The 25881-nt window shown below is 37.3% G+C and overlaps 1 protein-coding gene across 5 annotated transcripts in view; it reads left to right on the top strand.

Annotated features, from left to right (window-relative positions):
* Positions 1 to 25881, top strand: part of LOC104599968 (spatacsin carboxy-terminus protein) — a 54028-nt gene that overhangs the window by 20456 nt on the left and 7691 nt on the right. For all 5 annotated transcript variants that reach the window (XM_019198229.2, XM_010262733.3, XM_010262734.3 and 2 more), the window contains 13 exons: positions 30 to 524; positions 596 to 781; positions 955 to 1251; positions 2599 to 3243; positions 4412 to 4811; positions 4941 to 5083; positions 5283 to 5453; positions 15658 to 15858; positions 18326 to 18889; positions 18976 to 19035; positions 19537 to 19871; positions 19998 to 20430; positions 21877 to 22344. In XM_019198229.2, the coding sequence (XP_019053774.1) occupies positions 30 to 524; positions 596 to 781; positions 955 to 1251; positions 2599 to 3243; positions 4412 to 4811; positions 4941 to 5083; positions 5283 to 5453; positions 15658 to 15858; positions 18326 to 18889; positions 18976 to 19035; positions 19537 to 19871; positions 19998 to 20430; positions 21877 to 22344 (4398 nt within the window). The remainder of the gene's footprint in view (positions 1 to 29; positions 525 to 595; positions 782 to 954; positions 1252 to 2598; positions 3244 to 4411; positions 4812 to 4940; positions 5084 to 5282; positions 5454 to 15657; positions 15859 to 18325; positions 18890 to 18975; positions 19036 to 19536; positions 19872 to 19997; positions 20431 to 21876; positions 22345 to 25881) is intronic.

Here is a 25881-nt window from a genome sequence, read left to right as displayed (position 1 = left end):
CTAACATTTAGTTGTACTTTCTATTTCAGGAAGATGATGAGAGTGTATTGAATCCAGTGGATACAAATTTATTGAAGGATGACTCTAACCTTCCAATGCTTACTTTAGATAGTGTTTCATCTGAAATACAGAACCAACACGAATTGCCCTTTCCTGCATCTGATTTGTCCTTTGAAAACAATGAAAAGCTTAGTTTGATGCCTATGGGAATCCTGGGTTCCTCACTCCACTCCAATTCAGGAAATTTTGATGAATTGTCTGTCATTGTGTCACAAGATGGGGTCCAGGGAAGAAAACTGATTCCTTTTGAAAATTCCAAGGATATGATTTCTCGTTGGGAAATAGCCAACTTGGACCTTAAAACAGTTGTCAAAGATGCTCTGCAATCTGGTCGTCTCCCCTTGGCAGTTCTTCAATTGCACATTCAAAGGTTAAGAGATTTATCCACAGATGAGGAGCCTCATGATACCTTCAATGAGATTCGTGATGTTGGAAGAGCTATCATTTATGACCTGTTTTTAAAGGTATCATATTTTTCATATTTTGGAGTTGAGTTTGGTCTTTTAGTTTTAAACTAATGGTATGTGATCAATAGGGTGAAACTGGGCTTGCCATATCAACATTACAAAGACTTGGTGAGGACATAGAAGGCAGCCTCAAGCAGTTGTTACTTGGTACCATTAGGAGATCTCTTCGAATGCAAGTTGCAGAGGAAATGAAAAGATATGGATACTTGGGACCATATGAATTGAAGACATTAGAGAGAATGTCTCTAATTGAGGTTCAATTGCATGATTTCCTGTTGCTTTTAAATAATTATTTGTATTTTGTATTTCTTAAAGTATATCTATTATTGTTTTAGGTTTCACTATATTAATGTCCTCGCTGAACTAATGTTTCTTTCTTTTGTTCTTTTTTTCTTTTCTTTCTTTTTTTTTTGTGTGTGTGGAAAAGAGGCTGTATCCAAGCAGTAGTTTTTGGAGAACCTTTCATGGTCGGCAGCGAGAAGGCAGTAAACTTTCATCTAGTTTAACTTCTTCAGATGGAATCAAGTTGCACCTTATATGCTCACATTCATCCAACAACATTAGCATCGAATGTGGTGAGATTGATGGAGTTGTAATAGGTCCTTGGGCAAGTAATAATGAAATGTCTACTTTTCCTGTGCCTGACGAAGACGATACTCACACTGGATACTGGGCAGCTGCTGCAGTCTGGTCTGATGCATGGGACCAAAGAACCATTGATCGTGTAAGTCTCTTCTCATCTATACCACTAAAGTTATAACACCAGTTAATTATGTATTCAACTCCTTGCCTAAGCCGAAAGTCTAAGTGCATGTATGGGTGTTCTTATCAGGCCTGGGCCCAGCCAAGCCCTCATTTAGGCTGGAAATTCCAGGTTGGGCAAGAAGTATGAAATTATTTATTTTTCTTTTAAGTTTTGCATAGCCATTACCTTGTCAGAACAGGATTCATGTAACTGACCCCATGTAGTTGGAACAAGGCTATGATGATGATGACATCCATGACTTGAACCCAAGATCTTAAACACAATGAGTTCTTCAGCCACTAAATTAATATAAATGTTATGTTGAAGGCTACAAGTTGTTTATAATATAATACATATTCTTGTTTATTAGAAGTTTCTAGTTACTGTTACTGAAAAAATAATAAGCATATATTTAAATCCATATAAATTTCACCTAATATATTATTTTCTGCACTACATAACTTGCTTCAATGGTATAGTTGAAGTACAAACCAAATGTTGTTCTCCATTTAATCTTGGTTTATCTCCTTGGTGAATGGACCATGATCATCTTTTCTTTAAAGATGGATAGAGGCTCCATTATCCCATCCGAGGTATGTTTCTATTTCATGGACTGCATACCTGGACAAATCCTAACAATTTACCCCTATTATCTAAAGGTATGTATTCATTTTGTGACTCCTCCCATGGATCAGTGGGCTCGTTCCTGCTATATTTTCTCTTATGATGGCATTTCATCAAGCTGTTTGGGTACCAGTGGGTAATCCTTAGTAGGAGTCAGATTTTTTTTTAAAGCGGGGATTAGTTAAATGCTTTTATGGGCAAAGTAGAATATCTCATTTATTTTCAGGCATCTATTTTAGAGGAGCTATGGACTTGAACTTAGCCACTTATGTAATGATTGACACAACATTGTTGAACCAGTTCTAATGCATAGTGTACATGATGCATATCTGACTTGGTGAAATGTCCCAACCATTTTTTTTTTATATAGGGATTTCTTTGAGTTCCTCCCATGCATATTATATTACTATTTGTACAATTTTTACCTAAAAAATTGATATACTGCATGCCAATGACAGCCGTAAGAACCATTCAACCATCTTTACTTCAATCATCATCATCATCTAAGCCTTGTCTCAACTATATGGGCCAGCTGTCTTTACTTCAACCAGATTGATTATTATTTGATCTTGGTTAGTTTTTTAGGACTGCTTTTTGGTGACAAATGCTGGTTTTTTTTTATTTATATTTATTTTTCTTAATGATTTGTTTCTGCAATGGAAGGTTTCAAAATGACAATTTCAATTCTTATATGTTGCGCAGATAGTTCTAGACCAGCCGTTTCTCATGGGTGTTCATATATTATGGGAATCACAATTGGAATATTATATATGCCACAATGATTGGGATGAGGTCTTCAAGCTTCTGAACATGATTCCTACAGCTTTATTGTCAGAGGGAAGTCTCCAAGTCAATTTGGATGGCTTTCATTCTGATGTAACCGTTGGATGCACTGGTGAACTTCCTGAGTATGAGAAGTATATCTGCTCTTCTGAAGAATTGGACACGGTTTGCCTTAGTGTGCCAAATGTTAAAATTTTCAGGTTTTCAGCTAGTAATATATGTTCCATTTGGTTAAGAATGCTTATTGAGCAGGAGCTGGCCAAGAAATTCATTTTCCTGAAGGAATACTGGGAAGGCACAGTAGAGATAGTACCACTTCTGGCTCGTGCAGGCTTCATTATCAATAGATCAAATTCTGCTATGAATGAACCTTTTGGGAGCTTATCAGAGCTTAGTTTGACTGATACCGGTGGAGAATTACATGGTGATACTTTCCAAGCCTTGCATAAACTTGTTATACATCATTGTGCACAGTATGATCTACCCAACCTTTTGGACCTTTACCTTGACCATCATAAATTGGCTCTGGATAAGGGTTCACTTACATCATTACTGGAAGCTGCCGTAAGTTTCTTTATCTGGTTAGTTTTAATGTTTTGAGTGGGCTCATCTGCCTAATAATTTTCATGTTAATCATAATTGTTCTGTTTCTTTCTTTATATCATTAACCAGATAAAGGAGATTGGTTAATTTAGAAGTTGAAACTACAATCTTCTAGTTCTACCTAATACAATGAAATTTATTGAAGATACATCAACCGTCCTAAACCATATGCTAAAACTACATTAATCTAGTAAAGAAACACCCGAATGTAAATGTGCCTTTCCCACCCCTCCTCTACCTAAGCTGCCTGCTATATGATTTTTCAAGCTCCACACCCTTCTGAATGAGATGTTAATCAATATGCCATAGTTGTAGCCTCTTTAACATAACTGTCTGAAGATCAAAGGGCCCTGCCATTCGTGAAACATTCAACTGTCTTCTCCTGTTTCTTTCTTCATTATTAAATTTCTATTTACAATATATTTAGGAGCCTCTGCTTGGTGCACTGTGAAAATCTCAGGATAACAAGTGGGGGAACATGGGTTTGAGTCTGAGAGCAGCCACTTTATGCGAAAGGTGCCAAAGGTTAGGTTTGTACCCAGTCCACTCCTCCCAACACTAGATAGTTTGGACCAACATCGAGTAATGACCCTTTTATTTTAAAAAATATTTCCATATTCCATAACATTGGTTTTATACCAGTAGCGGTAAGTTTCAATTGCAATCGAGTTGATTGCATAGACTCTAGTAGAATATGTATTGATATTTTCCTTGTTAACATTTTCTTATATGCCTTGTGTGGTTAGGTATCTCTCTTTCTCCCATCCCCTCCCCCTCTTTCTTATATGATATGCATGTATGATTTTCTTTACTTTCTTTATAGACAAGTAGTGTACACTTTGACTATGAAAAGAAAAAAAAAACAGTATCATATTTCTGTATCCTGTAACAGATCACTATTCAGACAGATTTTGTTGGCTGGATATTTTACTCAGAACTTTATCATTCCTAATTTCTTGATGATTGAAATTTTGTAGGGTATATCAGTATTTGACATTAGACATAGTAGATCATAGGTCAAAAAGAATCTTCATTTATTGCTCTGGTTTGGTCTTCAAGATTGTATCATCTGATTTATATTTAATAACCAGTCACATACAAATGTGTCATTTCTTTTGAATCTTTACAGGGAGATTGTCAATGGGCAAAGTGGTTGCTCCTGTCTAGGGTTAAGGGGTGTGAATATGAGGCATCATTCTCTAATGCTCGTTCAATTATATCAAGCAATGTAATTCCTGGTAGAAACCTCAGTATGTTGGAGGTTGATGAAATTATACGTACTGTTGACGATATGGCAGAAGGAGGTGGAGAAATGGCTGCTTTGGCAACCTTAATGTATGCATCTTCTCCGATCCAAAATTGTCTCAGCAGTGGAAGTGTTAATAGGAATTGTAACTCTTCAGCCCAGTGCACACTGGAGAATCTAAGACCAGCTCTCCAACGCTTTCCCACACTATGGCGCACTCTTGTTGCATCATGCTTTCACCAGGATGCAGATGGCAGTTCTATGGCTCATAATACAAAGAATGGTTAAACTTCTATCCTTAGACCTCGTCTTTTTAGCATTTTATGACATGCATAATTTTCCCAAAATATTCCAAGTTTCCATTGTCAAATTATATCCCCACCAATTTCTAACATTATCTTCCAATTTACAGTATTTGGCAACTCAACCTTGTCAGATTATTTGTATTGGCGTGAGAACATATTCTCTTCCACTGGACGTGATACCCCACTGGTACAAATGCTCCCCTGCTGGTTTTCAAAATCTATAAGGAGATTGATTCAGCTTTTTGTCCAGGTTGTTTCTGAGTTCATGGTTTATGGCTCTTTTTGGTATTTAATGTTCTTTTAATTGGTTGCATATTCAGAAAATTTGTAGAATTGAAACCAAGGAAAAGCTCAAGACAGTATTTTTAATCTCAAACCACTCCAATTTATGCCATTTCCTGTTACTGAGCAGACATTCTCATTTACCTGCACTTTTTTTTGATATGCAGGGCCCTCTTGGATGGCAATCTCTAGCAGGCATTCCTGCAGGAGAATCTTTTCTTCATAGAGAAATTGGCATTTTCATCAATGCACATGAAAGTGCTGGTCTTAGTGCCATTTCCTGGGAAGCATCTATCCAGAAAAATGTTGAAGAGGAACTGTATGCTTCCTCAGTGGAGGTGAATGTTTTTCCCTGATCTCTATACACAATAAACTTGCTTTTAGAATTTCTCTAGCTTGATATATAGATGAACAAACTTCTGTCTGTGCTTCTCTTGAACATTGCGGGAGCAAGAATTCAGCTTTTATGCTCCTACTAATGTTTATTAGTCTGTCTACTGTGTTATGTGCCTGGAATATTGATTAAACCTTGTTGAGTTAGTGGTTATGGAAGTTTGGATGGAAGAGTTTACATTATTAATTTTTTATTAGTAATAATTAGAAGGGTGTTGTGGGAAAAAGAAAAGGCAAATATTGATTTGTGTGCCGCTATGCCAGTATAGTGTTCAAACTAAAATCCAAAAACTATCATTTACAATTTTCCTGTATCTTTTAGTGTATTTGTCATTGCCTTTAAAAAAACTCTAGAATTACTCAACTTATTAAAAAACACCCTACAATTGCTTCTTTTCAAATGCTTCAGTGAAAGGAACCACATCCCCCAAATAGAAGCACCCACTTAGAGAAGTGGCTAATACTGAATCGCATTACAAGCTGAGGTGGGAAAAACCAAATGAATGTTGAACCATAGTTTTCAAGGCGTCTAGGCGATTCTGGGCGACAATTGGGCGCCTAGTCGCCTAGGCAATGGAAATTTTATAATATAAAAAGCTAACTTTTGGTTAGTTCCCTAGTTTTATATACCATTCAGCATGTATATTAATTGAAAAAAATAGCAATTCTCTTTAGTAAGAACATTAAATTTCCTCTAAAAATGTGGCAAATCATCAAATCTAAAAGATAAAAATCTTTTACATATATTAATTTCATTATTATTTTTTATTGGAAATGATAACTTCATTACTGTAAAATTAAGATACAATTGTCAACCCCTAAGATAGGAGTTGGGCCCGAGTAATTTGAAATACAGAACTGCCCAGAACAAACTTTCCCTCACTGTCCCTTGTTTGGCTGAGGTATCAGCCAGACCATTAGTTGATCTTCTTATCCACTTGAAACCTGCATCAAGCTCCCTTGTTATATTAAGAATTTCTCGTATGGGCTGTCGATACATCCATGCTCCCAACTTGCCTGATTGCAGCCAGTCCATTAACAATTTAGAATCTCCTTCTATCTCCACTTGGTGTAATCCCAATTGCTTGGCATATTTTACACCTTGAAGCAGAGTCATCACTTCTGCTCTCAGTGATCTCCCACCCCTGTTGGCCCAGAAAACATAGCAACAATTCTCCCATCTCCATCTCTGAATACTACCCTTATACCTGAAGGCCCTGGGTTACCTCTAGAGCTCCCATCAAAGTTCAACTTATTCTTTGTTGTGTTGGAGGGGACCACATTTCCTGCACAATAGGTTTTATAGATGTTGTAGCTGCCACCACTCCCCAATTCCTAAATATGTCCTCAGCTGAAAAATCTTTAAACAAATCTAGAGTTGTCAACCAATGAATAGTCATAATGGTTATTCTTTCTATAGTTGCCTCCTTGGATTTCTCCTCCTTCAAAGATCCTGATATTTCTTTCTTCCTAGACTGACCAGAGTATAGCTCTTGTGGCTCTCTCCACATAAATCTACCACGCCTCTTCGATTGCCTGAAAAAGCTTGGGTCAAAAAGGCTTGTCACATCCGGGGGAGGTGTCCACCTGCAAACAAAGAGAGAAGAGAACCAGGACCAAATAAAGTGCACAAAAGGACAAAATATTAATAGGTGCGTGATCGTCTCACCAGAACCCAAGCAAAGGCTACAAACATGGGGTGAAAGGCAGAAATTTGGCCTTTTTCTTTGCAACACATCCAAAGTATTGATTTTTTTGAAGAACCACCTCCCAACAAAAAGCCTGAATTTTTGGGGGTACAGGGCTACACCATACCTCCTTTGATGGAAAGTTCCTTGCAAGGTTATTTGATTGAATGAGGACATTAAAGAAAGAGGAACAAATGAAAACACTAGACGGGGAAGGTTTCCAAATTCTACTATCCACACAAGACTGATCTAGAAAGGTTGACCCTAAAAGGGAAACTAGTTCATCCACCATTGCCATTTGTCTCCTTAGACCTCTTCTTAATCCCAAGTCCCAGGAATTATCAATAAAAACCGAAGAGATCACTTTTCTTTTATTTTCTGACAGTGAATAAATAATAGGAAACCTATCCTTAAGGGGACTCTCTCCAACCCAAACATCTTCCCAGAACAACACTTCGTTTCCTGCACAGGGATCAAGTTTAAAGTAAGGAAGGATGGAAGGCAAAATACCATGAGTAGCTTTCCAGGGAGAACATCGAGAAGCCCTAGGATCAACTCCCGCATCCCAACCATTGTCTGCCAATCCATGTATGCTACCAATCACTCTGTGCCATAGTCTATCCTGTTCCAATGACCACTTCCATAACCATTCCCCAATAATATTGTGTTTCTCATCCTAACATTTCCTATCCCTATGCCTCGTCCATCTCTACTTCTAGAAACTACCTCCCACTTCACTAGGCGATCCTTCTCAGAGACTACTGGTTCCCAAAGGAAGTCCCTCATAATATTCTCTAACTTGTTTGCCCTTTGACTGGTATCCAAAAGGTAGATAGGAAATACACAAGTAAGCTAGCCAATGTTGACTTAATTTCATTATTTTCAAAAATAATACTACTACAATAAGTATTTAATAGAGCAATTTCATATCAATTAGCAACTAAAGAAGGTTATTAACTTTATATGATAAATATTCAAGATGGAAAGTAAAATAGAAAAAACAAGGATAGAGTTTCTGTTTTATTTAATTAGAGAGAGAAGGAATAGGAAAAAAAAACTTTATAATTCTATTATTTCTTTCCACTTTCTTTCTTTTTCTCTCCTCAAAACTGTTTGACCTTTTAAATTTCAGTAGTAAAACATTAAAACAAAGTATAATTGATAAATATAGCATATAATAAAATCTTTTAACACATACATTAATAAGATACAACAATATAAATGATATTATAAAAGGTGCCTGCCTTGTCATTTTTGTCGCCTAGGCGGGCGCTTAGTCACCTAGGCGGGCACCTAGTCACCTAGAAAGGCGCCTAGTTGCTAAAAGTTAAGGTGTTTGGGCAAGATGCCCAGCCAAGGGTGCCTAGTCGCCTAGGCGTTGAACAAGAATCCAAAGAATCTGAATGTGGTAAGGTGTAGGGAAACAAAAAGGATGTAATCTACTTGATGTCTTTGCATGTTCAACATCTATTCAGGATACAAAGACCTTAGCTTTTTTATAGAAAACATGTAAAGTATGGAATATCATTGAAAACTGAGAGAAAAACAAAATGCAGAATCCTTGGATACTAGAGGACAATACACTCAGAATTTACTAAAAAGAACATGATCCAAATTCGGTGTAGTAACACTTAGCTCCCTGGACTTTCATTTGCATCATATGGCTATGAGCTACCATGTACTTTCAGATTCAAACCATAATTTTCAAGGCAGCAAGTGAGGCTAGGCAATAGGGGGGCACCTTGTTGCCTAGGTTCCATAGCAAGAAACAACCGTCTTTCACTATTAATTGTCTACAATCTTTATAAAAAATGTATAAACTTGATTTAAACATAGAAAACCAACATATTCATGAAAAAACTGGAAGAAAGAAAAGAAATTTCAGAAAATAGAGGGACTGAGCCTTTTTTTTTGTCCTAGGAAAAGAAGAAAAGAAAAAAAAGATGAAAGGAAGAAGAGGAAAATAAATAGAGGTGTGTCTAGACAGCTTTGTTGAACTTGTATCCCATGACTTCTCAAATAGGATAGAAAGTCTCCATCAGTGTATTTTCCCCCTAAATCTGAGTGGAGGATACGTATATGAGACTGAAATTGAACTCGTATCATAGTATTAAAAATCTGAAATGCAGGATATACTTCTGATTTATGTCTCAGAAAGTAAATCCATGTGTACCTGGTGCAATCATCAATGAACAAGTCAAAGTACTTGTATCCAAGCCAAGAAATAATAGTTGAGGTCCAAACATCACTCTGTGTAATTTCAAATGATGAGGTGGCATGTTCAGATGTGTGAGGAAAGGGTAGAGTGTGCCTTTTACTCAAACAACAAGAAACACATGAGGTATCAAATGTATGTAAAGATGGAATTTTATTCTTAGTAGAACTAGAGTCAGACAAAAATTTTAAGTTTTCAAAATGTGGATATCCCAAACATTTATGCCATAATTGTTTTCCGAACAAAAGATCTAGAAGAGGATGAACTAAAATATGCCGATGATGTTGGTGCTTGAGAATTCTTGAACTCCAATGCAAATAAACAGCCTAGCCTACACCCCTTCCCTTTCACCTTCCAAGTGTACCAATCCTGAATCAGACAACCATCGTGAGAAAATGTTAGTGTGTATCTTTCATAAACAAGTTGGCCAATAGAAATCGGATTAGTAGTGAAGTTACGAACAAAAAAGGTTTTGGTAAGAGGAAAGGATGCAGTAGATGGCAGCTCAAGGGACAAGTCATTACTACCAATCATATTCAGTTCCGAAGTCGATGATCCAAACATGAGATTGAGAGGAACAATAACCAGAAAACTCACCAAACAGGCCGATAGTAGAAAAGGCAGAGGAAATAGCAGAGGATACAAATTGCCAAATTTTCTCTTCATCCATAGATGCAGGAGAATCACCCTTGATAGAAGAGATGTCAATGGTTTGTCCCTCAGTCACTTGATATGTACGTGGTTGGTTCTTCTTCTAAACATTGTTAGATGGCCTAATTAGACGGTCTGGAATGATGTGACCATGCTACTTACAATAAGTGCAAACATTCTTTTTCTTGCAGTGAGAAGCAATGTGACCAAATCCCTTTTTTTTATGAATGATAATAAATTTATTAATTCAGAAGCAGATTTAGAGTGAGTTCATACAACATCCTAGGGAGAGGTGCGAGCTATAGCCCCTCCTTGAATCTTACAAGTAAACTAGGAAAGAAAAGCAAGAATCACAACTGAGCCCAAAACAATTCTTCCCTATTTACCCCTTGCTTAGCTAACACATTTGACAAAGTATTTGCTGATCTCCCCACCCATTGTACAGTGACCAACATATTCCTTGTCAACCAACTAAATTTCTTCATTTCATTCTTGTAACGCCACATAGCCTCTTCAGGATTTTTCAACTAACCCACCACCACTTTGGAATCCCCCTCGATTGTTAGGTGTTGTACAACAACTAAAAGTTCTGCCCTGATGGAGTCCCCAATTCCCAAGGGACCTAAGTAGAGCAACAAAATCTCTCCCTTCTCGTTTCTCAAAGCACCCCCCATTCCGAATAATCCTGGATTACCCATGCTACTTCCATCAAAGTTCAACTTCAGTGAGCCTTCGGATGGAGGAGACCAGCTTGTAATTGATTTGTCCTTTAGGGATGAACACCTCGCTACTGCTGACCAATTTCTCCAAAGGTCATTAAAGGAGAATTGATGAAAGATTCTAATATTCCCTATTTAACACACAGTCTTTCAATTCTTGACTGCTCCTTTCCTTTTCTTGAAAAATTCTAATATTCCTTTCTTCCCAAAGAGTCCAAATCAAGGCAGCACGAGCACATCTCCACATAATTCTCCCTATTTTTGTAGGCCAATAAAAGGTAGAATGGTTGAAGAGCATGTGAAGTTCTGCTGGTAGACTCCAACTACTCCCAAACAACCAAAGTAGCCAAGCCCAAAGGTCTGCAGAAAAGGGACAAGATATTAATAGGTGGTAACAATCCTCATTGTGAGCTCTACAGAGGATACACCAATTAGGAGAAGTACAGAGGAAATGTCTTCTCTTTTGTAGGTTATCTAGAGTGTTTACTTTCCCATGGAATACTTCCCAACAAAATGCCATAATTTTTTGGGGAACTGGCCTGCACCAAATTTCTTTTGATAGAAAGGGTTGGTGAGTAGAAAGTTGAGAGATGGACTTGAAGAAAGAAGCACAAGTGAAGGTTCCATTGGGTCTAGGAGTCCATACCCTCTTATCTGGCTTGGAGGGATCCAAACAAACCTGATTAAGACAACCAAGCAAGACAGAAAGAGATTCAATTTCATCATCCCTAAGTCCTCTACGAAACCCAAAATCCTGACAAAATCTCTTGCACTCGTAACATTGTGTTTTGGAGAAGTCTTTGGCACCAGATTTCTTGATTCCTTGAACAACAAGAGCTGTATCAGCCCTAAAATCTATTGATTTTCCATCAATACTTGCAGTAGTTAGGGGTCTAGTCTTCTCCCTCAACAGTTCACCCATCACTGAATCCAACTGGAAGAGTTCCTCTACTCAAAATATAGGACCTGGTTATCTCATGTTCAGGTCTAAGTCTCATAAGGAATTGATTAACTTTCGTCTTCTCAAAGTGCTGCTGGAGAGATACTTGACACATTCTGTAGGGTCCGAAGGGTCTATATGGACAAGCTCGTATTCTGCCCACAAGTCAAGGAAATCAGCATAATATTCATAAATCTTCTTATCTCCCAGGCAATAGGCAAGAATCTCAGATTCAATCTGATACTGTCTAGACGTGTTAGATTGATGGTACACGGTCCACCTTCTTTAAGTATGCATACATCTCATAAGCAGTACACTTTCTTCTCATTGGTACTGCAATATGAGATAAAATTGAGCTGAGTATCCAAGAAACTATTTTCCCATTATCCAACTTCCATTCATATATCCTTCCAGACCTTTTCCTTTAACAAATAAGTCAAAATGGAACTTCCACATGCTGTAGTTAGTTCCATCAAACTTTACAGGAATGATATCAGCCTTCTCAGACATTCCGAATCACAACCACAGCCCAAGACAGGTTAACAATGCTAAAAGAGGGAAGAACCAGAAATTAACCACCTAACTTAATTCAGTAACAGTTCAAAAGCAACACTGAAGTTATACTTCACCAAGTAAAATGAGATTATACTGCAGAAATCTCAGAACAATAGGTTTATATCGATGTCAGTCCTAAAAATGAAGTTTCAGGACTGTCGATTACAAGGTGGGATCAAAACCCTACCAAAACCAAACCAGTCTTCAAAACAGATTAATAACCAGTTAAAGGAAGCCTGGGTGACACCAACCTTAGAGTCTTAGGCTGATTGAATCAGCCAATTTAGAGAAAACAAGAAAAAGATGGCCTGCTGGGTATCTTTTCCAGAAAATATCTATCAGCTTTGGTTGATCAAAAGTTCAAAACAGCCTTCAAATAATCTTCAAACAGAACTCGATGGTAATCAAAATACTTCTCAAACAACCCTCTAATCATCCAAGAAATAAATCAAATCAGCAGCTGGTAGACATGACCTGCTCTGATACCATGTCAATCTTCCAGTTCGTGAGAGAACACCAGGGGTGTCTAATATGATAATCGACCCTCACCCCCAATGAGTTATATATATACACACACACACACAATTACCAAGAGCCCTTGAAGGGCTAAAAGATAAAATATAAAGAATTACAAAAGAACCCTTAAAGGGCTGAAAGATAAAAGGAAGAAATAAAGAAAATAAGACTAGTACAACAGGGACCATAGTACTATTCATAAAAAAAGGGACCATAGTACTACAGTACATCAAGTGTCTCCACAACTATTGGCCGATACGGGCCGATATGTTGTGAAATTTTGATCCTTGGAACAAAGGCATAATCGCGAAACGAGGCCATGGAGCAAGCTTGTGAGGTGAGATTGTGAAGACAAGGCCAGGCATTACAGTGTATCACAAGATTGTTACGTGACACGCTATTGAAGGATCCTGCTTCAATGAAAGATAGGGGAATAATTGGTGTGTATGAGAGACAATTGCGCTGGGATTTGATGATACCAAGTCAATATTCCATTGCATCATTATTGCTTATGCGATGGTTACATATGTAACCTTATGGTGGGTCACTCATCGTAGGTAGTGCAATGTCTAATTCCATATACTTACAAGGGGGTTTAGGAATTGATAACCTATTAACTCAAAACAAGGCACCACTAGGGAAATGCTTGTGGAGGTTTCCCCTAGAGGGAGACAAGTTGTGGCACTAAGTGGTTGTAAGCATTCATGGCTATCTGTTGGACAGTTTGGTAAGAAAGGAATCATAGGATTTTTTTTCTTTTTTTGAAAAGGAGAGAAGTAGAGGAGCACTTGTTGATGTCATTACTGCTAGAATGGTCCATTGGGTGAAGTCTATAGATTCTTTGAGGATATCTCTACAGTGGCTGTGCTTAGTAATTCGAAGAAAGTAGCTAATTCCAGCCCCTTTTAAACCTGTAGTCAATCCAATTGGACTCCACCAGATAGTGGGTTCACTAAGTTGAACTTTGATGGAGGTAGTGAAGGAAACCCCGGTCCTTCAGACATTGGAGGAGTACTCAGAGATGAGGAAGAAAAAGTGGCCTTATTTTCAGGTTCAATTGGTGTAGATGATTCGCTAAGAATTGAGGTCCTGGCTGTTTTGGAAGGTATACAAAGGGCAAAGGAGCCGAATATTAGAAAATTGATTATTGAAGGTGACTCAAAGCTGGTAAATAGGCTGGTTAGAAAAGGAGGAAATTGGGCTTTGGGGTTTTGTTAATGAAAGAAGGAGATCTAAGTGGCTGATCGAGGGTATGGAAGTAAGACTGCAGTGGGTGAAAAGAAGTGCTAATTTCTTTGCAGATGCACTTGCCCAACAAGGGTGGGGAGGGTTCAATTGTTTTGGACTTTATTGTAATCTTGTATATTTGATGTGGGAAAGGTTAAGAGAGCTTACCTCTCCCCTTGCTATCTTATAATTGTATCTAGATGTGAATCAACCCAAAAAGAGAAAGGAATATTTTAATCTGAAAGTAGAAAAAAAAAAAGAGAGAAGATAGCAGAAAAGAAGAGGAAGAAGAAGATGAGAGAAGAGGAAGGGAGAAGGAGAAGAGAGTTTGATCAGTTCTCTCTCCTTTCTCCTAATCACTTTTGTTAATCTTCACTTAATGATCATAATTACAAAGATGCCCTTAATGGGGTGGCCAGCTCATAACATAACATAAGAAAAGAATAAAAAGGATAACATACCCATATGGATAAGGCCCATTAACATAGACATAACAAAACAATAAAATAAAGGTACTAGGGCCCATTCGGCTCAGACTCTCTCTACATATCATTTATCTTGATTTTTAATAAATTGTTTCTGTTATTGATAAAAAAAATGGCTGGGATGCTGGTGTGGCTGCAAGAGACAAGAGTTACCTTAGCTTCTCTCTGGAAAGCAATTCAAGGCAGTCTTACTATCTTTAATTTTATCAGGTACAATGTGTGGTCCAGTCATAAAATTCTGTTTTGGGAGGATATGTGGGTGGGCAACTCTCCTTTGAAAGGCTTGTTCCCTTCTTTGTATGCCCTATCTCATATTATAATAAAGAGCCTGTGTCTAAACTTGTAACCCCCTTGGCTCATGATCTGGATTGGGATCTTGGCTTTCATAGGGTGTAAGAGATTTGGAAACCCTTCAACCACTCCCTGGTTATGTCAAAATTTCTAGAGGCCCATACTATCTTTTATGATCCGTCCCACTTACATGGGAGTCCCCATCCACTATCAAATTTCTATAATTTAGGAGCTTAGCCAATCTTATCCCTTGTTGGATTGCTCTCAGTTCTGTCTTTGTTGAAACACCATGGCCGATGAGTCCAAAGAATAATGCAAAAATATGTAAACCTTATCACTTTACTGAATGTTTATCAATCTTTTTCTTTGAGTTCAAATTTCCATTTCACAGATATTAAGGAGCACCTAACTACAGCCGTTCTTTTTGAATTCACTTTCATGCTATGTGAATGTAATAGTTCAGATAAATGATCAGTCAACCGCCAGAAAGCACAATAATAGTTTTCCTTTTATGGTTCATATATTGTGGCTATTTGCATTTCTTGGAGCTTGGTGCATCAATCTCTAAAACTGTATTTGCTCTTTCTGGGCTTCAATAAGTGCTTGAATTGACCTCCAGGCTTCTGACAGCATAGTTAAAGTAGCAATTACCAGGATCTGCATTTAAGTTAAGAACTTTCCTGTACTCAACTGTTCTTAGCATATTCCTTCTGCAGTTCTGCTATAGATTTATGTGTTATAGTTTGGAATGTATTAGCTTCATTTGAAAATTCAAGTCAGTAAAGGTTCATGAACTTAACCGACCATCCATCTTGGCTTGATAACATGCTTTGCTCATTTCATTGGGTTTGGTGTCTTACAGGAGACTGGATTTGGAGTTGAACACCACTTGCATCGAGGGCGTGCACTAGCAGCTTTCAACCATCTTCTTGGCATGCGAGTTCAAAAGTTGAAATCAACAAATATCCTGCAGGAACAATCTGGTGCCTCTGCAAATGTGCAATCAGATGTCCAAATACTTCTTGCTCCTTTGACTCATAATGAAGAATCTCTTCTTTCATCTGTACGGATAATTTCTTTGCGTATTTCTTGAATAGAATTTAATTGTTTAACTTTCAATTCATCTTACAGTTTGACTTAGTTTAAGGTGTTATTCACTAAATATGTAAGGTAGCTTAAATATGACACTTTATTTTTGTGTATGTATATTATTGTAGTAGGTATGACCAAATTGGAAATTTAAAAATTTTTAATAATAAAATCATCATTGATGCCTTATTCCAACTATATGGGATTGGCTACACAAATCCTGTTTTGCCAATGCATTCTATTTAAAGTCATATCCATTGTTAAATTATTAGTGCTTAAATCATTTCTTACTACTTCTACTCATGTTCTTTTTGGTCCACTCCAAGCTCTTTTAGCACCTTCAATGTGTAACAAATCACTTCTTCTAATTGGTACAGTTGGCGGTCTTCTATGCACATGCCCAAACCATCTTAATCTACTGTCTCTCGTTTTATCACCTATTGGAGCTACTCCTAGGTTCCTATGGATAACTTCATTCATAATCCTATCCTTTCTAGTTTTTCCACTCATCCATCTTAGCATTCGCATTTCTGCCACATTCATTTTTTGGACATGTTCCTTGGTTGCCCAATACTTTGTTCCATACAACATATCTGGCCTGACAATTGTTTTATAGAATTTTCCTTTTAATCTAAGTGGTACTTGTCTATCACATAAAAGTCCAGATGCACCCCTCCATTTTGCCCATCCTGCTCTAATTCTTTCGGTGACATCTTCCTCAATCTCTCCCTTGTTATGAATTATTGAACCAAGGTACTGGAAATGGTCACGTTGAGTTATCTCTTGGTCTCCAATCCTAAGTCTATCTTGATTTACACTCCTATTATTACTAAATTTATGTCATATACTCCGTTTTTGTCCTACTTATTTTAAAGTCTCTTGTTTCTAAGGCATTTTTAGTAATAGAATAAAAAGAAAATCTTATTAGGGGAGCAAAAAATAAAATGAAGGTGTATTGAGGTTCCACACAACAAACAATACAACCAGAAACAGAATAAAAGGAAGACATTCATAAGTTATTCATCCATTACAATATCAAGGGTATTAAAAATCTCCAATGTGAAAGTGTCTTCCAAATTCCAATGTCTTTGAATTCTACATGAACCATCAAAAATAAAGGATTTGAGAATTGATATCAATATAAAATTCTCTGTTGTTGTTTTTTCCTTGTCAAAAATCCTTCTATTCCTTTCCTTCTAGATGCCCCCACAAACAGCAGATGGTAATGGTATTGAGAACCAACCTCGCTTTCTTGTTTCCAGCAAGCAAAAGCCATAATGAAAAGATCTCATAGGGATCAACGGATCTGAACACTGGCTTGCAGAACAATGTAAAGAAATATGTTGTTTAGGTTCTGATTGTTTGCAGTGCAAATCTGAACTGAATGCAAATTTTGCACCCGGTTCAGTTCTGCATCTTTTTTGTTTGTGAAGATGATTTGCACTCCAACCCAATGCAAAATTTGCACCTTCCTCCTATCTTAATTCTTTCTCATATAAAGTGGGGACTACATCCTTTTGCTTATCTTAATCCTCCTAAACAGATAATCTTCCTGCTGCCTCCATTCTCTCTCTCATACAAGTATGGACCACATCATTTGATTTCCTTTTTTTTCTCACAAACATTCAAGATAGGGTCAAATCTGAAGCAAAAGTAAAGAAGAATTTAAACAGACCATTTGCACTATCATGCATTTATGCTTTATGCTAATGCAAATGAAATTCACAGTGCAAACAAATGGAGTCTTAGCTACATTTTTTACTATTTCTAATGAACTTTAAACTAATGGTGTTTTGCAAAAGATTGATGAACATTTTTTGTATTTTCAATTATTGCAACAACTCATTTTTTCATAAGTATGTACATTACATTGTTGAAGTGTTACATTAATTTGGACATATTTTAAGTATTTATGATTTTTTTTAATTTTCTCAACCAATGACAAGATCAAAGAATTACTAGTAAGAGAAGAAAAAGTTATGATAATATGATATGGTGACAATCAGAAAAAGAAAGAAATCAAAGCATGGAACAAGCCAACTATCTAGGGTGACCATGGAGCCCCACAAATATACCCAATCTACAAAGGAAGGTCCAAGTCCCAACACATCTCCTCCCTCCAAATGCTTCCCATAGCTTATGAGTCAACTAATAATCGGTAGATCTCTGTATCTGTTGAAAGGATATATTCCTTGAGGAAGCTAAAGATCATGCTTACTTGACACATGCGAGAATGCTGTGGTCTCTTTCCATCACATTTTATCCAGCTAATTACCAAGTAGACCTTAGTATTATAATAATTCTGTTGTTGGTATATAATTACATATATTAGCTAATATCATTTGTTTAATGCCAATATTATCTGAATATTTCTTACAGAATATTATCTAAATATTTCAGTTAGCACTGTCTTGTAACATGTGGTGTGCATTCATTTTCAGGTTGTTCCACTTGCTATTGTGCACTTTGAGGACTCCATGTTGGTTGCTTCATGTGCTTTCCTCCTGGAGCTTTGTGGCTTATCTGCCAGCATGCTTCGTGTTGATGTTGCTGCCTTGAGACGTATTTCTTCTTTTTACATGTCCAGTGAGTATAATGAACATTCTAAGCATCTCTCACCAAAGGGTACTGCATTTCATGCGGTAAACCATGAAGGTGCTATTACAATTTCTCTTGCCCAAGCACTAGCAGATGATTATTTGCATCATTATAATGATAGTGTTATTAAGCCAAAAGAAACTTCTAATAGAGATTCCAGCAGTAAACAACCTTCACGAGCTCTCATGGCTGTCCTACTGCAATTGGAAAAGGCAAGTCTTCCTTTGATGGTTGAGGGGAGGACCTGTGGATCATGGTTGCTAAATGGCACAGGTGATGGAGCTGAGTTCAGGTCACAACAAAAGGCTGCAAGTCAGCACTGGAATTTAGTTACAGATTTTTGCAAAATGCATCAGATCCCCCTGAGCACAAAATACCTTGCTGTACTAGCAAAAGACAATGATTGGGTACTATTATTCTTCTACCTCTGTTCTGTAATGTAGTTTTACTATTATCTAGGACCAAATGATCATTGTTTTTTCCCTTTTGTTAGGTTGGTTTTCTTGCAGAAGCCCAGGTTGGAGGATACCCATTTGATGCCATCATCCAAGTTGTAAGTTTTTATTTCCTTGTTAATTGGATGACATGGACTTTTTTGATGGATAACTAAGAAACTTTTATTACTTTGTTGAAAAAAGAAACTATATACAAAATGATGAATGTTTTTTTTTATCAGCAAAAGAATTTCATTAAATTTAATTCAGAAACTTGGTACAAAATGATGAGTGATTTCCTCAAATCTATGGAGTAGCAACCCCTTTTTAATTTCACCCCTTTATGTTGTTCCCTAATACATTTGATCGCTAATTTATCCCTTGTCTTGCTAAATAATTGCTAATGCCATTTTCTGATCTCTGTGTCCAAGTAAATTCTGCATTCATCTCCCTTGCCAGCCTCCTTATCGCCCTCTGAAGACATTGATCTTTCTTAACTTTATATCTTATTTATGAAACAATTCACTATTACACCATTTCCTATCAAAAAAATCAATATTACTTCTCTTAGCTTCTTTGAGTGCATTACCATTCCATTCTGATATTATTTCATGTTTCAGGCTTCTAAGGAGTTCAGTGACCCACGACTGAGGATCCACATTTTAACTGTTCTAAAGAGCATACAGTCAACAAGAAAAAAGTCTAGCTCTTATTCAAATTCAGCTCCCATGGAAAAAAACAATGAAATGCCTTTTTCAACTGATACCAACCTCCTGATCCCCTTGGAGCTTTTTAGGCTTCTTGCTGAGTGTGAGAAAGAGAAAAATCCTGGAAAGGCACTACTGATAAAAGCAAAAGATTTGCGCTGGTCTCTTTTGGCAATGATTGCATCATGCTTTGCAGATGTGTCTCCTCTGTCCTGCTTGACAGTTTGGCTAGAGATAACAGCAGCAAGGTTTGCTAAAGTGAAAGTTTATATTTTCTTCCTGTTGTTTTAATTGCAATTGGTGCTTTTATTTTAAAAAAATTGAACTCCTAAGTATAATTCTGTGTGCATCTCAGTACCAAAATTTATTTACAGGGAGACATCATCAATCAAAGTTGATGACATAGCTTCCCAGATTGCCAATAATGTTGGAGCAGCTGTGGAAATGACCAATCTACTTCCTGTTGGTAGTAGAGCCCTTACATTTCGTTATAACCGAAGAAATCCAAAAAGAAGGCGCCTGATGGAGCAGACATCAGGGGATCCCTCAACTACTACCTCTTCTAAAGTTTCTACTGATATCAATGTTATCAGAAATTCTGCCATTCAAGATATCAGTGCCGAGGAAGATAAAAGACAAGAAGCTGATGAGCAAAACATAATTTTAAGTGATTCTGATGAAGTGCATGTTTCTCTTTCCAAGATGGTTGCTGTGCTTTGTGAACAGCATCTGTTTCTTCCTTTGCTAAGGGCATTTGAAATGTTCCTCCCATCTTGTTCTCTTTTACCTTTCATCCGTGCCCTGCAGGTATATTAAAAAAATCCTAACAACAGAACGTGTGTGAATCTACTTTATTGAATTCATCCCTCTCCCCCCAACAAAAAGAAAATTAGGTAAGGAACTATGTAGTGCAAATAAGAGAAATTGGATAACTTAAATAGGCATTTACTGGAAGATCTTATTATCGTCGAAGTCAATATCCTTACAAATAAACTCTTATATTATGCTCCTTTCTACTTGAAGTGCTTTGAAATCATTCCTATCTTTAGCAGCCCAGCTATTGTATTATATTCCAACTTTCTGAGTCTAATTACATAGGCAATTCATCATGATAATATAATTGTATGTACCAATGAAAAAAAAAATTCCTTTATATGGGAAATGCTAATTTATCAAACTCCAACTAGAACTTTAGTTATGATATTTTTGTTATTTTATACTTTACACCAGCCTAATTTGATACATTGAATGCATATAGTTGTACTGTTGTAGTTGATAAAATAGCAATGCTATTACTTTATCAGAGATTATTTTATTTTTCTAATTTTCCCTTTCCTATAACCTTTAAAAATTGACTAGGTTAAGTTGTCATAATGTTATATCATTTCCACTTAATAAATCTCAAACCTCCTCAAATTATACTACTTTCTTTACAATTAATCCTAGTTTAGTATTGTTTATTGCATTTTAAAATTTTAGTTAGTTAATTTTAATTAAAAGTGTTATGTTTTTTTGCAATATAAACTAGGCTGATTTTATTTCAACAACATAATATTGAAACCAAATAACAAATACCATCAAATTAATACCTTTTGTAATTTTATGACTATTGAAAAGAGTATTTAATTATTTAACTAAATATTTTAACAATAGGTTTTCTGAAAAGTCCAATTAGATCTGTTGGTTCAATGGTTAGGATCAACAAACTGAGTTTATATTTTATTTTATTTTTTATTTTTGCAAAATGTAGTTAAGGGTGACTTTCATGCCTCATGATTATTCCAATAGATTCGGTGGCATCGCTGAAATTTGGAATATTTGCACATTACATGTACTTTATTTTGCTTATATATCAAAATAGTTTAGAAATAGTGGGAAAATATGAAGAGAATTTTGAAGCCTTTTAATTCTAGGTGGTTTCCTTCCTCCTTTTGGAGAAATAGAAATTTCATTATGTTTCAAGAAATTGCAAGCTGAGTATAATGATGAATCATCCAATAATGTGTAAACGGAACCATGCCTTCCATGTAGATATTGTTATGTGTTGTTTTTAAATTCTGAGTAGAGAGTTTCATAATAACTCACTTTGGTCGACTTCCAAGCTGAGATTTGATTCCTATCTGAATGATTCTTCAAAAAGAAAGGAGAAAAACAGCGAGCTAGCAAGCAAGACCAAGAGAGAGTAATTTTAGGTTTTGACTCTTTTTCACTATGCAATTTTAGGTTTTGATTATTCTTCGCTGTTTATTTTAGGCATTTTCACAAATGCGACTAACAGAAGCTTCGGCACATTTAGCATCCTTTTCTGCCAGAATCAAGGAAGAAGCTCCTCATGTGCAAACAAGCATAGGAAGAGAAAAATTAATTGGAACATCATGGATAAGTTCAACTGCTGTGAAGGCTGCTGAGGCAATGCTTTCAACATCTCCATCAGCGTATGAAAAAAGGTGCTTACTACAACTTCTGGCTGCAACTGATTTTGGAGATGGAGGATCTGCTGCAACGTGTTTCCGTAGACTGTATTGGAAAATTAATTTGGCTGAGCCTTCATTGCGGAAAGATGATGATTTATACCTAGGGAATGAAACTCTAGATGATGCTTCACTTTTGACAGCATTAGAAAAGAGTGGAAATTGGGAACAAGCACGCAACTGGGCCAGGCAGTTGGAGGCTAGTGGTGCACCTTGGAAATCTGTTGTTCACCATGTTACTGAAGCACAGGTATTATTATTACCTTTAGATAATTTGTCTATTATGTGCAGTATTGGTCTTTTGAGGAAATTTTTGATACCCGGAGTCTTGTCTGCAAAAAATACAATTATTAAATCCTTATTGTTGAGTTGTGGGCCGATTTTATTTGTTTTTTATTTACATAACTTAGTTAGGTTGTTGTTGGGCTTTAGGCCTATTAGTTTATGTTTAAGTTAAGTGTGACTTTTCAGCTTCTTACAAGTAGCCAGCTTACTAAGAGTATACTTGTACTTGTACACTCTTTATTTATGACTATATAATCTAATGAAGGGGGCGGCCAGATCTATTTTTGGCTTCTTTCCCATTCTATTCTCTCTCTCTTCTCTTTCTTTCTAGCAGAAACTTTTTCCTCTCTTCTTTCTCTTCTATCTTTTACAGATTTTATATCAAATCAGATTATCAAAACTTTTCTACTTGGTATCAGAGCAAGTTTAAAGATTTCTTGAGCTGCTCCATCATGCAGCCCTAGATCAGCCGACTGCATGATGAGGTAAAGGGCTGATCAAAGACTTTAGCTAAGCCCAGTTCTTGGATTTTTAGGTGGATTTGCAATCCCTTGTAGCTAGTCTAGGGTTTAACACCAAAATCGGGAAGAATTGGTGAAAGGGGGAGAGTCTTGATTTAGTAGGACTCTTCAGTTTTGACCTAGGAAGTAGCGCCCTTGTTTTCTAGGGTTCCTTGAGTTTTTCTAAAGGGGGCGGTTCAAGTCCCAGCTTTTTTGGAGGCCTTTGGAGGGAGTGGCAACCTTCTCTCTCTCTTCTCTCGCTCCCACGGAAAAAGGAATCTTTGGATTGAGGGGCTTATAGGGTACCAGAAAGGTGTTTGAGTTTCTAAAGGAGATAAATACCTCTCTTTTCATCTCAAATTGATTTCCAAATCCTTTTTGGGAGTTATGGAGGGTTGTGGAGTTGAAAACAAACTTGGAAGTGAAATGAGACAAGAGGGAGGAGGTGGAGACCTCTTCGGGGCTGGGACCACCACTACAGTCAAGCCATATGGTACAAACTACTTAGAGTGGTCACAATCTACAAAGATGGCCATTGGTTCTCGTGGGAAATTGGGGTATATCACCGGTGAGGAAAAGAAACCTAAAACTAACTACTCCCGGTGGGTACAAGAGAACTACATGTGATGACTTGGTTGTGCAATTCCATGCTACCCCATACAAGTAAAAACTTTTTATGGGCTAGCATAGCTAAGGAGATTTGGGATGGAGTTGTAGAAACCTATTTACAACTATAGAATGTTGCTAGAGCTTACCAGTTGAGAAACCAGGTGATTGCTACCAGGCAGGGAGATAAATCTGTTGTTATTTATTTTTCTGCCTTCAAAACCATATGGCAGGAGATAGATCATTTGGGGACTGTGATTTGGGAAAGTAGTAAGGTTGCAGCAATTTATCAGAAGCTGGTAGAGAAGAATTGGGCTTTTGAGTTTCTAGTCGAACTTAACCCTGAGTATGACATTGTATGGTAGCATATTCTTTCCAGAGACGGTGCAACTTTATCTCAGGCATATGCCTTTGTGTCTGGAGAGGAGAGTATGAGGAATGTGATGATGAGGAACCCTGATCTTGAGCAGTTAGCTATGGTTAGCATAGTGAAGCCTAAGCTAAGTGGAGACAATGGTGGAAATGAACCTAGGATGGAGCACAAGAAGGATCTGATCTGTGACTACTATAAGAAGTCTAAATATACCAGAGATACCTGCTGGAATCTTTGCCCACACCTTGTGCCGAGTTGACTCAGAAACTAGAAGGGAAATGTGAATATGGCAGTGGCTGGTGACTTATCAGGACCACCTACTACAACTTCCCTAGAGTCTATTGCAGCAGTTGCAATGAGGGCCGAATTGGAGAGATATGGACAGTTTCTAAATTAAAGGGACACAATCAGTTCCAACCCATTATCAGGCGGACAACAAGGTATAGGTGGATCAGGAGGTAGCCATTCTACTTCGTTTACACATACAGGTAGTTCACATGCCACTACAAACTATGTTTCCACTACAGGTAAGGAGGGACCTCCTTGGATTATAGACTCAGGAGCCTCAAAACATATGACCAACATTTTCACCATTTTCTCCTCATACCACCTCTACTCTGGCAGAGATAGAGTCTCAACAAGTGATGGATCACATGTTCCCATTGCTGGGAAAGGGTCTATCAAGATAACTGATACCATTACCCTACCCTCTGTCCTTTATGTCCCTAGACTGAGTACTAACCTTTTATCTGTTAGTAGCTTGACAAAGAATTTGAATTGTTCAGTGATTTTTTCTCCTGGTCATTGCGTTTTGCATGATTTGGAATCAAAGAGGACGATTGGGAGTGGTCATGAGGTGAATGGAATCTATATTCTTAATGCGCTTCCTAGTCATCAGAGTCATCATGTCAGCAAGGGTATTGAGTCAAAGTCGGTGGGTTAGATTATGCTTTGGAATAATCGGTTAGGGCATTTGTCTTTTACTTCTTTGCATTTCTTGTTTCGTTGTTTGAGTCTATCAGTTTGTCTAGTTTGGAGTGTGAAGGTTATCAACTTGGAAAGCATTGTAGACATTCCTTTAAAGTAAGTAATAAAAGATATTCTTCTGCTTTTGATATTGTTCATACTGATGTGTGGGGGTCATATCATATTGGCTATTGGTATTTTCTTCTGTTTGTGGATGATTATTCCCAATATTCTTGGTTATATTTGATGGGATCCCATGATGAGGTACCATCTTTGGTTCGACAGTTTCATCAGGTGGTGCTGACGCAGTTTGGGGTACGAGTGTAAGTGTTTAGATCAAACAATGCCAGTGAATATTTTGAAAAAAAAAAACTGGCATCATACCTATTGGAGCATGGAGTAATCCATCAAAGTAGTTGTTCATACACTCCACAATAGAATGGTGTAGCAGAAAGGAAGAATAGACATATTGTAGAAGTTGCAAGAAGCATGATGTTGAGTTCTACTGTTCTAGTTCGTTTTTGGGGTGATGCAGTTCTTATAGTAGTTTTCTTGATTAATCGGGTGCCTACTCATGTTTTGGGATATAGTGCTCTGTTCAACATTCTTTTTCCTGAGGGGGAGATGTTCCATATTCCTCGAAGGGTGTTTGGATGTGTATGCTTTGTCCATGTTCTTGATCCTCACCACTCAAAGTTGGACCCTAAGGTGAAGAAGTGTGTCTTCCTTGGGTATGCAAGAAACTAGAAGGGGTATTGTTGCTATGACCTAGTCTCCGGGGTCGATATGTTACTATGGATGTCACCTTTTTTGAATACACATCTATTTTCGCAGAGGGTTCTTTTTAGAGGGAATGTTTTGGGGAAGGAAGTGAGCAATCTATACCACTTCAGGTTCCAGCCCCTTTGTCCACTCCAGTGTTTGACCCAACCCACCCACTTTACCACCTCCCTTGCATCCTATTTCTCAGACAGCGCCTACGACTGCACAGGGAGGTTGATTCCACAACAGAGGAGCCCTCATCACTCCTTATCGGCTCTTTGGAGATTCCAGGTTC

This window comes from Nelumbo nucifera, chromosome 5, assembly GCF_055504915.1.
Source record: "Nelumbo nucifera cultivar China Antique chromosome 5, China Antique-T2T, whole genome shotgun sequence".
NCBI lineage: Eukaryota > Viridiplantae > Streptophyta > Magnoliopsida > Proteales > Nelumbonaceae > Nelumbo > Nelumbo nucifera.
The sequence above is the reverse complement of the archived record's forward strand: the minus strand, read 5'-3'. Positions and strand labels throughout refer to the sequence as shown.